The sequence below is a fragment of the Herpailurus yagouaroundi genome, unplaced genomic scaffold, assembly GCF_014898765.1.
Source record: "Herpailurus yagouaroundi ecotype Mexico unplaced genomic scaffold, PumYag 29, whole genome shotgun sequence".
In the NCBI taxonomy this organism is placed as follows: Eukaryota; Metazoa; Chordata; class Mammalia; order Carnivora; family Felidae; genus Herpailurus; species Herpailurus yagouaroundi.
In genome coordinates this window covers 100,509,906-100,522,740 of record NW_024412377.1, presented here as the reverse complement: position 1 = coordinate 100,522,740, position 12,835 = coordinate 100,509,906, and the positions used below count along the sequence as shown (strand labels likewise).

Genomic DNA, 12,835 nt, shown 5'->3' with positions numbered 1-12,835 from the left:
AGGTAAGTAAGACTGCCTTTTTCTGGAGGTGATGGTGTGGTTATCCACATTTATATTATTTACCAGTTGTGAGTCAACCCTGAAAAAAAACAAATATGGACTGTTTAGTTGGAAGGAGGAGCACCACTTTTAAATTCGGAGTTTGCTTACCTGTTTATAGTGGAAAGGTGTATCGGGAAATAAAATTTGGGAGTAAGTTGCACTCAAGTTCCCTTAGAGCGATGGAGGAGTGAGACTGTTTTGAATAATTATATCTGAGCTGGACCTGAGAAATGTCAATCCATCAAGTAATTACTGTAATTGTACTTTGAACCTGTATTGAGGCACTTTCGGGTCCAGAGGGACTACCAGGACAAGCATTAACCTGTGTGACCACAATGGGCTTGAGAGGGAGAGAAAATGGCTGCTTCACACCCTTCTTTTGGTTATACCCATCTACACTACAGTGCCCTTCAGGATACTGGACTCTTTGTTTCCAGTAGTTCTCAAACTTTTTGGCTTTATGACTGTTTTATACTCTTAAAAATTATAGAGGACCCCAAAGGGCCGTTTTTCATATGGGTCTATCTATCAATATTTACTGTTCTACAAAATAAAACAGAAAATTTTAAAACACAAGAATATACAAAGATACATCCCATCGACTATTAGAATAATGATAGCACCACACATGTGGCCTCTAGAAAATTCCATTATACACTCATGAGAGAATGAGAGCCAAAAAGTTTCATTATAGAAACAGTTGTGACTTCATACACCCTTTGAAATGGTCTCAGTGACCTTCAGGGATCACCCTAAAGCAGCTGCTTTAAGGGATAGCAATAGTATCACAGTTTAGGGTTGTTGGTACTGAACTTCAAGCAGACCAGATGTTAGAGTGAATACTAGACGTAGGTGGAAGAAGGAGTAAGAAGAAATATTAGCAAACAGCTAGTAGCATAAAATACAAGAAGCTGAACAGAGGAGAAAAAATTAGTAATATCACATTTAAAACAGAGTTCAGACAAAAAATAAAAACGGTTTTAAGATTACAAGATTTTAAGTCTTACAACAGTATTAATAAGGACTTACACCCCTACAAACCCAACTGCTTGGGAACTTCCCAAAACTCCAGGTATATTGTTAATCATAGAACATAAAGGAAAACTGAAGCTAATCTTCTCCAAAGTTTACCTTCTCCAAAGGTAACTGACCTACCTGTAGGTCCTATAAGCTCACTTGCTTTATACTAACAGGAAAACAGAAAAGAGAAATAATCTGTAATATTTATTCACTGGGGAGAAAAGCAAAATGAAGATAAAATATTTGTGAATGAAAATAGAAAACTGATTTTTAAATAAGTTCAGAAAAAAATGTCAAATGATTATAAGAATATAAAGAAAATTAGAGGGGTGCAGGTGGCTCAGTCATTTAAGCACCTGACTTTTGATTTTGTCTCAGGTCATGATCTCGTGGTTTGTAAGATCGAGCCCTGCATCAGCGTGGAGCCTGCTTGGGATTCTCGCTCCCTCTTTCTGCCCCTCCTCCACTGGTACACACGCACAGCACTCACACTCTCTCTCTTAAAAATAAACAAACTTTAAACAAAAGAATATAAAGGAAATTAGAAAATAACAGGTGAATAAGGAACAAGATCAAAAAGATAACTGCAACCCCATATTCACTGCAGCATTATTAACAATAGCCAAGACATGGAAGCAACCTATGTGTCCATCAAAGGCTGAATAAAGAAGATGTGGAATGTGCAAATGTACACACACACACACACACACACACACACACACACACACACACAGAGGAATATTATTCAGACATTAAAAAGAAAGAAATCCTGTCATTTTTGACAACATGCATAGACCCTGAGAGCATTATGTTAAGTGAAATAAGTCAGACAGAGAAAAACAAATACTGTATGGTCTCACTCATATGTATAATCTAAAAAAACAAAAACTACAAAACAAAAAAATGAACTCATATATACAGAGAACAGATTGGTGGTTGCCAGAGGTGGAAGGTGGAGGGTGGGTGAAATGGCTCACCCATTTTGACCCCAGGTCAAAAGGTACAAACATCCAGTAATAAAATAGGTCAGTCATGGAGGTGTAATGTATAGCATGGTGACTATAGTTAATAATACTGTATTGTATATTTGAAAGTTCTAAGAGAGTAAACCTTAAAAGTTCTCATGAGAAAAAAAAAAAAGGCATAGGTAGCTAAGTCTATGTATGAAAAACTAATAAAAATATGCCCAAACAAGAAAACAATATATCTTTCTCAAAAAAGGGAAAAGAAGAGGATATAATATAATCAGGATAAAACCCCTTAAAAGCCCTGAGAGTTTAAGACATACACAAAACCACAAAAAAACACATGGTTACACCACTTAGATAACATTTGTGATAGCAAAAAGAAAAAATTTTAGTGTAAAAAATTTGAGTTTACTATGGAAAGAAATTTATTTTGGGGATTCATGACCAGAGAGGCTGTCATAAAATTCTTGGCTATGGACAACTTTTTAAGATACTAAAATGTCCTCTTCTGAATATTTCAAGTAATAAAAAAGAAAAATATCTTTCTGGGAAGTACAATTCCCCATGAAGGTAATAGATTAGATGACCTCATGGTCATTCTTTGGCCCTAAGCAACAATTGTATTCTTAAAAAATTCCAGACCTAACTATTGTAGCTAAAAAGGGATAAATTATGAAAATTCTAAAGCAGTTCTACTTTTTTCACTCACCTGTATTTTTTAGCCAGATCATCCCTTTCTGCCTTCTGTTTGGCAAGCACATTATCCATAACCTCTTTTATCTCTAACATCTTTTCAATGTATTGTTCTGGAAGCATGGTAATAAAATAAAAAGTTAACTGAGAGATAGCAATTGTTACATTTGATCACAGAGGACTCAGCCTTACTGTTAAATTTTTAAAAATTTATTTCCCTACGCTGCTCCCCAGTATCAATGGCCCAGATATATAAACCAAGACTCATTGAATTATGCCACCCTATGGAAGTACCCTGAAGAGGGCAGGCCAGCTTGAGTTCTAATCCTACTACTCCACTAAGTTCTGTGATTCTGAACAAGACATATGACCCCTTTGGTTACTTTTCTTATTTGTGAAATGAGGGTAGGAAATAAATATTTTGTTAAACTTACTTTTTAAAACACAAAAGGAACACATTGTAAGAAAAATTTTCAAATAATATGAATGTTTACACAGAAGAAAAGTAAAAAAGAGTATCCCACTTTCACCCCCTGTTTCTCCTCTTTTTTACTCCACAAAAGAGACTACTGTTAATACTTTGGGAGGGCACTTGTTGGGATGAACACTGGGTGTTGTATGGAAACCAATTTGACAATAAATTATATTAAAAAAAAAAAGAATAAAGAAAAGATCTATTCTTGATTTGAAAAAAAAATACTTTGGTAGCAGGGTACCTGTTTGTGTGTGTCAATTTTTTTTTAAATTGTGTATTTATTTAATGCATTGTTCTATATATTTATACTATATGTAACTATTTATTATATTTACCTAACAATAAGAATCATGCCATCAGTTCTTGTTCTTTACACTTAGCATTTAGATAGGGCTATATGATATCTAAGTTCACATAGATCTATATATAATTATTTTTATAATAATTACTTAAAATTTTCCCATTTTCTTCCACTGCTTCCTAAGTAACAGCATCATGCTCTGCCCCATCCATCACAAGTCCACAAGATTGACACACAAATGCCAATTATGTCCAAGTCCACATTCCCAAGTAGTAAATGGAAAGGCTTAGATGAATACATTTTCTTTTAAATGACTTTTTTAAATTAAATTTAATTTAATTTGATTTAATTTGATTTGATTTTACTTTTGGCTTTGTTTCTTACATTTTTTCCCTAATTATTTTAGACCAATGCATATTTTTCTAGATAACGTAGAGAAAATCAGTGGTGGGAAATGACATGAAGTTCAGAGTTGAAATTTTTTCCAGAACTTTCCTTTGCAAATCAGACAAATGACTTGATCAGTAAAGAGTCAGTGTTCGCAGAGTAGTTTCTGCCCATCACGCACTTGAATTTTAAATCACAGGTAAAAATAACATTATCATAGTAATCAAGAAAATTCTATGTATTTCTATAAAAAAGGATAGGAAGAATTTTACATGTAACTTGACACAATATACTTATTTATCAGATACATTAATCAGTGGTATCTTAGGGAGAACCTAGAATCGCTCTAATATATGTAAGATTTTAATATATGATAATAAAGAATGAGGATGGCAGAAATTATTCAACAGATAAGAGGAGGGAAATGGAACAGTTATGTGGGGGTGGGGGACTCTATTCTATCCTCATCTTGTGCCACGTGTGGAAAAGAGATTTCAAATGAAGAGCAGAGTTGAAATGCATAGGAAAAAACCAATATACAAAATGTTTAAAGTAAACATCTTTTTGGTCAGTTTGGTTGAGGCACTAAAGTTTCTGACATCAAAGTGAATACAAGACATCAATAAGAAAAACCTACAGAAGGGGCACCTGGGTGGCTTAGTTGGTTAAGCGTCCGACTTTGGCTCAGGTCATGGTCTCATGGTTTGTGAGTTTGAGCCCCGCATCGGGCTCTGTGCTGACAGCTTGGAGCCTGGAGCCTACTTCAGATTCTGTGTCTCCCCCTCTTTCTACCCCTCCCCTGCTCACACTCTGTGTCTCTCTGTCTCTCAATAATAAATAAGTATTAAAAAAAAATTAAAAGAAAAAAGAAAAGAAAAACCTACAGAAAAATGTACAAAATGGGATCTGTTATTCCTGGACTCCTCAGCCAAATCACAGATATAAAAGGTGTCAGAATAAGGAAGTGGTGAATTTGTAAAGACATTTCTTCAGAGAGCTATTGCTCAACTGGATGAGAATCTCCATTCTCAACAGCCAGACTGAGAGGTGAGGTTTCTCTCTGTCTCAAGCCTAAGGAGGGCAGTTTCTCAAAGAACTGTTGAAGAGAGTAATAACTTTCTTTTGAGGTGATAATGGACTCACACCTGGCTTCCTCCTTTGAAATCTAGAGGTTGAGGCCCTGCAGGGCAAGACATGTGGACACCAGGGAAAAGGGAGAGTTGCTCTTGTGCTGAAAGTTAACTGTCCTCCTTTCTAACCACAGATCCAAAGTGCCAGGATCCTGAAGACTTGGTATGGAGCCTGCCCTGTGCCTGTGAGACTGACTATGGAGACTTCTACCTGAGAGAGAGTCTGTGTAGGTGGACCACCAAAAAACAAAACAAAACAAAACAAAACAACAACAACAAAACCAACAAAAAAACAGCAGCAGCAGCAGCAGCTGACGGAAGACAAAGAGGAGCCAGGGAAAGGAAAATGTGCACTGCCCTGCCACACCACAGGAGCCATGTACAAGTTCAGAAAAGCCTCAGAAAATTGCTCTGAAGAGACTAAGCTTTAGACATCCGCCAAAGACTGCTGCAGTCAGTAGCAGTCAGTATTTAGCCTAGTATTTAGGCTAGCAACTGCTAGCCAAGAACTCTAGAGTCCCGTTGCCTTACCGTTCCTCCCTTAAAGGGGCAGTGGGATGAAGACAAAGGGGTCCTGACTAGTCAATGTATTGGTCATAAAAGAATAAAATTAATTTACAAAGCCTAGGGATGGGGAGGGAAGAAAAGTGTCTAATCTTAAAAGCATTAAAAGAAATAGCAAAGGAAAAAGGCTGATACGTTTTATTATACAGAATTTGAAAATGTATGTACTTAAGCATAAAAAGACAGTTAAGTGGCTGAAAAACATATTTGCAGCAGTTATGGCAGAAAAAGAGTCAATTGATTGTATAAAATGGCTCCAACTTATTAACAGAGAAACAGGAACAGTCAATTCACAAAGCAGGAAAAAAAACTAGAGAAAAAATACCATTAATAATAAGGTAAGTGAAAATATGAGGCACATTTTTCTCATTAAACTGGTAAAATTAATTTAAATGAAAATACTGTTGCTATTAGCAGTGTAAAGGAAAACAAACACTAATGTGTGTTGGGGAAAGTGCAAATTAAATTAATATCTAATACTTTATGAAATAATTTATCAATACAAATTAATAGATTTTAAAATGTTTATAAATTTTTGAGCCAGTAGTTCCAAATCATTCCTATGAAGACAGTCCTAAATTCAAAAGCTATATACTATAAAATAGCAAAGAAGTAGAAAAATGTAAATGCTCAAGAAAAACGGAAAAATTAAGCCCTGGAACATTTACAAAATAGGATACTAGGTAAACCACTAAGAATAATGGCTCTAGAGAGAAAATGTAAAGTTGGCAAGTTTAGCATGATCTAAACTATGTTTTTAATAATTTTATTGAGGTGTCACTGCATAACCAAATTCTTAGAAGAAAGGAAACAAATACAACAAAATACTGTGGTGGGACAGTAGGTATTTTTAGCATTTTTTTCCTGGTTTTTTGAAGTGTATTTATATGCCTTTTAATAAAAAATTTTTAATTGAAAAAAATTTTTTTAATTGGAAAATTCATCTTATGTATATAAGGTATTATAAATACTAAATAAAATATATGAACTATTCACATTTGTTTGGGAGTATACATTACAGTATTTTGTATTATTTTCCTCAAAACATAACATGTTTACCATGTGTTAGGCCAAGATGAAAGAATGGGTATAATTTAAAAGGAAATAATTTTTTAAAAGACTGTACAGTATGAACTAGGATAAGAGATGAATAGCTGTATCCTATTACATTAAAGATAGAGGAGATACTTTTAACTACTTAAACATTCAGATCTAAATCTATCAAGACCCAATTTTTACCTTGTAATCGTTAACTCATGAAAACACAACTGTGAGCTATCAAAGATTTACAAATATTCAGTGAACTTTTGAGAAATTCCGATTAGTAGGTCAGGGATCAAAGTCAAATTTACTATTTTGAATCACTTGTGTTTTGTAAACAGGAAGACATCTATGCTAAGATACTTACCTGGTGTATCTGCTCATCTGAAAGGTCTGAGGATTTGCCCTACTTGAGTCACAACTGCATATTCTTCTGCAGATCTGTTTTTAAAGGGCTACCATAGGGGCGCCTGGGTGGCGCAGTTGGTTAAGCGTCCGACTTCAGCCAGGTCATGATCTCGCGGTCCGTGAGTTCGAGCCCCGCGTCAGGCTCTGGGCTGATGGCTCAGAGCCTGGAGCCTGTTTCCCATTCTGTGTCTCCCTCTCTCTCTGCCCCTCCCCCATTCATGCTCTGTCTCTCTCTATCCCAAAAATAAATAAAGGTTGAAAAAAAAAATTAAAAAAAAAAATAAAAAAAATAAAGGGCTACCATAGCTGCAGGGAATAACATAATCTCCTCCCTAGTCACTATATTGTGCTTTCTTTTTTTCTTCACATCTTCATCTAAACATCACCAGTAGTGGCTTATCTCTGATCATTGTTTCAAGTGTCTCTCATGTTACTTATGCTATACTTTGAGTCTTAGAAGTATCTTGATCAACAAGTACACTAACTACTGGTTTGCATAAATGACTTCTGATGCTCATTTCTGGCACTTTACCATCACAAAAAAAAAGGCTACTTTCAGCCACTGTAAGCTTTGACATAAACATGTACCATAAGAAGTTGAGGTAGGAATGACCTTGGATGTACGAAATAATCAAACTTGAGTATGGGTGCATACTTACCTGCATCTTCAGGGGTTCTTATTTCAAATTCTAGTAAACTTTCTTGTTTTTCTTCTATGTCTTGTAGAATGGCACTAATGGTATGATGCTATCAGATAAAAATATTAAAAACTTCATTACAAGAAGGTAGGTATTTCTCTCTGATATGCAATTGTCAAATGCACAGTAAAAGTGCTAAAGAAAGTGCTGCTACAAAGCTTATTTTGCTTTATGTTCAAAATGTGTTCATGCTTTGTTTACCTGTATAAATGTTGCATACTTGAGGGGAAAAGTAAACTTAAATGTTTTGATTTATGTAGCAGATCTACTCCTGGCAAAAAGACTGTAAGAGTAGCAACCGTATAAAGAATCACAATTTCTCACTGACTTGTTACAATCATAGCTGTAGGTGAAACAAGAACAACTGAGAGCACATGATATTTAATGACCACATATATGCAACAAGTTTACTTTAAGGCTCTGTGACTATCACTGCACACTATTAAAATTCTCACACATAATCTTAAAATATAAAACACTACTCTCTCAAAAATTCACAAACGGGATTTAAGGCCCCCTCCCCACGCCCTTGTCAGTAGTGACTGTCTTGCCTGGAATGCCTTCAGTTAACTTTGCCCAGATCCACCTCTTTCCTATGAGAGATGTAATCATGGAGTCGATTCTGGAACTAGGCTGCCTGGGTGTGCTCTGGCTTCACTTCTTCCTAGCTGGGGGGCTCTAGCAAGTTACTTGTCCTCTCCTTGCCTGAACAGACTAACACATGTAAAATGCTTAGGACAGGGCCATTGCAAAGTAAGAATTCAATAAATACTGCTTATTATATAAAACCCATCTCATACATGAAACCCCTGACAAATCTAATTCATACTGATTTCTCCTTTCTCAGAATTACTTAAGAATTGCAGTGCTACAAAACTTAGCATTAATATATATAATATCTTACATATTATAGTTCTCCCTCAAAATAATAAGATCTATAGGCAGGAGCATAGCTTTTATATTTGTGAATGATTTCCAAACTGTTGGATATATAGCTGGTGCTCAATAAATGAAAACGGATGGACTGACTCATATTATCTATTCTTTAATATATTCTCAATATACATTCATTTAAAAAATGTGTCAGTCTTCAAAGCCTTCTGAAGTATACTGCCCTGAAATTCTACTTTGGTGCCTACAAGGGACATGAAAAATGCACATAATAAACGCATCCAATTATGTGGAAAAGCAATCTCACTGCTGTCATTTATGAAATGCATCAAAGCAGAACTATAAAATATAAATATGCAAAACAAACAAATGAAATTTATCTCTTTTTATACCAAATGGCTATAAAAGCAAACTAAAGGTCTGAACTGGCTATGCCTCTACCTACAGGTCAGGATAAAGAAAACACTTTCTGGAGGTGATTTTCCTTTCTCTTTTGCTCATATTGTGGATGCACTCAGTCTTGGCCACTATGGGCAATAACCTTTAACTCCACACAGGCTACACCTTCCACCATGGAGGGTCCAGCATAATCTTCCCCCCAAGAACCTCTTCTTTAGTCCTTCATTACTTGTTGTTTACCTTAAAAAAAAAAAAAAGCACAACAAAAAACCCAACCTAGGATCTGTCTTTGGAATAAGCAGCTTTACATAGTTTATATTGTGCTTACTAAAAGCTTCACGAAAATTTCACTCCAATTTCCTATTTTTACTGTGGTAGGACCATCTTTGTCTCTGACACCTTTACAATTCTGTACAATATGGCACAGTGGTTAGAAGCACAGGCTCTGTAGCCAGACTGCCTGGCATTGCTTTAGTTCTGGTACTGCTACTTAACAGAAATGTATTTGGGGAGAGTCTGTCATATAATAAGTACTCAGTGAATACCAACTATTAGTATTGTTATCACTTCTGTACTTCGTCTACACGGGTATAGAGGAGGCTGCCTACATGTTTTGATTTGATGGTGTTACAAGGTAGCACCAAACTAAAATCATCTCATTTCCTTTCTATCTGGCCATAGGGTCACCCCATCCCCAATGTGATTTGAAGTTTCCAACACTTAAAAGTTCACATTTACAAAAGATTCTTAATGACTTTAAAGTCCTTATATTTCTTTTGAGTTTTTCTTTCTTTTTTTTTTTTTTTTTTGACTGGGAAATTCAGTTTTATTAGTTTTTTTTAATTTTATTTTTTATTTTTTTAAATTTGCATCCAAATTAGTTAGCATATAGTGCAACAATGATTTCAGGAGTAGATTCCTTAATGCCCTTTACCCATTTACTCCATCCCTGTCCCACAACCCCTCCAGTAACCCTGTTTGTTCTCTGTATTTAAGAGTCTCTTCTGTTTTGTCCCCCTCCTGTTTTTATATTATTTTTGTTTCCCTTCCCTTATGTTCATCTGTTTTGTCTCTTAAAGTCCTCATATGAGTGAAGTCATATGATGTTTGTCTTTCTCTGACTAATTTCACTTAGCATAATACCCTCCAGTTCCATCCACGTATTTGCACATGGCAAGATTTCATTCTTTTTGATTGCCAAGTAATACTCCATTGTATATATATACACCACATCTTCTTTATCCATTCATCCATTGATGGATATTTGGGCCTTTCCATTACTTTGGCTATTGTTGCTAGTGCTGCTATAAACATGGGTGTGCATGTGTCCCTTTGAAACCGCACACCCGTATCCCTTGGAAAATGCCTAGTAGTGCTATTGCTGGGTCCTACGGTAGTTCTCTTTTTAGTTGTTTTTTTTTTTTTTTCAACGTTTTATTTTTGGGACAGAGAGAGACAGAGCATGAACGGGGGAGAGGCAGAGAGAGAGGGAGACACAGAATCGGAAACAGGCTCCAGGCTCCGAGCCCTCAGCCCAGAGCCCGACGCGGGGCTCGAACTCACGGACGGCGAGATCGTGACCTGGCTGAAGTCCGCCGCTTAACCGACTGCGCCACCCAGGCGCCCCTCTTTTTAGTTTTTTGAGGAACCTCCATAATGTTTTCCAGAGTGGCTGCGCCAGCTTGCATTACCACCAAGAATGCAAAAGAGATCCTCTTTCTCCGCATCCTTGCCAACATCTGTTGTCGCCTGAGTTGTTAATGTTAGCCATTATGACAGGTGAGGTGGTATCTCATTGTGGTTTTGATTTGTATTTCCCTGATGATGAGTGATGTTGAGCATTAGAGTCAACAAAAATGGACCATCAACAAGGCACATCATAGTCAAATTCACAAAATACTCAGGCAAGGAGAGAATCATGAAAGCAGCAAGGTAAAAAAAAGTCCCTAACATACAAGGGAAGACAGATCAGGTTTGCAGCAGAGTTTTTCTTTTTTAAAGTTGGTTTTCTTTTTAGGGGCACCTGGGTGACTCAGTCAGTTGAGCATCCAACTTTGGCTCAGGTCATGATCTCAGAGTCTGTGGGTTCGAGCCCTGCATGGGGCTCTGTGCTGACAGCTCAGAGCCTGGAGTCTGCTTCCGACTCTGCATCTCTCTCTCTCTCTGCCCCTCCCCTGCTCATGCTCTGTCTCTCTCTGTCTCAAAAATAAACAAAAACATTAAAAAAAAAAAGAAAAAGAAAATCAGAGACTCAAGCCTATACTACACATGTGTGTAAGAACTAAATTTATATCATTTGTGTGGTTCAGGAACTCAAACTGAGAAATGAGCATAAAAACTTGTGTGAAGCTGATAAACTTCTAAGGGCCCCAGAAGAGGCAAATGTTAAACACGAAGCCTAGGCACACCAAAATTCCCATAGTAATCGGTCCTCAATGAAATGAAATCATAACAAAAAATTAAAAACCACATAAAGAATCATGTTATCATGTGAGACTCAGGAAGAGACCTTAAAATTCCTTTTAGTTTTATTTTGTTCTTTCTTTAAAACAAAAATTCGAAAAGCAAATATTTCTAGAAATAAAAAAGTCATTTAAATTAAAGTTTCAACATATAAGTTAAAGAGAGTAGAAATACGGGTTAAATAGAGGAGAAATATTTGAGGAGAGAAATAATGAATCAGGAGGTCAAAGGATAGCACACAGAATATAGTGTGGAAAGTTAAAGAAATGGAAAATATGAAAAAGATACTAGAAGATATTAAGACTAGTCTAACCAACATCTAAACAGAAGTTCAAAAAAAAAAGAAAAAAGAAAATTACTGAGATGGAGGAGAGGCAATTTTCAAAGGTATAAAGACTGAATGTTTCTGGAATACAAATGAGAAATGTGCTTTCACATTAAAGGAGTATTTCTAGGCCTGAGCTTAATTAATAAAATGTTCCACATTTAGACACAACTTAGTGAAACTGGAGAACATAAAAGCTACAAGATTATCTATAAGGGAGTGACAATTAGATTGGCAGGTGACTTTCTGTCCATTATTAACAGATACCAGGAACCAACGTAAATCATTTTCAAAGTGCTAAGGCAAATGCAATTTAGTTTTAATAGAACTTAAAATATTTATGCTATAAATTAGTTGATTAACAAAAGTTGAAGTTCAAAGAATAATACTGTCTTCTCTACAATGACTAACACAAAGCATATAAGAGAAGTCTAACTTCTCTTCAAAATAGTATTTCATTGAGGATGCTATTTCACTTAAGAAGTTAGTTTCTACTAAGCTTTGTGTTCTTATCATGTTACACGAATCTTATCAATTAACATATTTTTTTTTAAAACTTACGTCGATATTTGTTTATGGTATGATCAAGTTATTTTATTTTATTTATTTATTTTTTATTTATATATGAAATTTATTGTCAAATTGGTTTCCATACAACACCCAGTGCTCATCCCAAAAGGTGCCCTCCTCAATACCCATCACCCACCCTCTCCTCCCTTCCACCCGCCATCAACCCTCAGTTTGTTCTCAGTTCTCAACAGTCTCTTATGCTTTGGCTCTCTCCCACTCTAACCTCTTTTTTTTTTTTTTCCTTCCCCTCCCCCATGGGTTCCTGTTAAGTTTCTCAGGATCCACATAAGAGTGAAACCATATGGTATCTGTCTTTCTCTGTATGGCTTATTTCACTTAGCATCACACTCTCCAGTTCCATCCACGTTGCTACAAAAGGCCATATTTCATTTTTTCTCATTGCCAAGTAGTATTCCATTGTGTATATAAACCACAATTTCTTTATCCATTCATCAGTTGA

General features: G+C 35.9%; 1 protein-coding gene across 3 annotated transcripts in view; it reads right to left on the bottom strand.

The window, feature by feature from the left end:
• Positions 1 to 12,835, bottom strand: part of ANKRD31 (ankyrin repeat domain 31) — a 164,339-nt gene that overhangs the window by 34,559 nt on the left and 116,945 nt on the right. For all 3 annotated transcript variants that reach the window (XM_040450693.1, XM_040450700.1, XM_040450703.1), the window contains 2 exons: positions 7,689 to 7,776; positions 2,740 to 2,836 (listed from right to left, as the gene is read on the bottom strand). In XM_040450693.1, the coding sequence (XP_040306627.1) occupies positions 2,740 to 2,836; positions 7,689 to 7,776 (185 nt within the window). The remainder of the gene's footprint in view (positions 1 to 2,739; positions 2,837 to 7,688; positions 7,777 to 12,835) is intronic.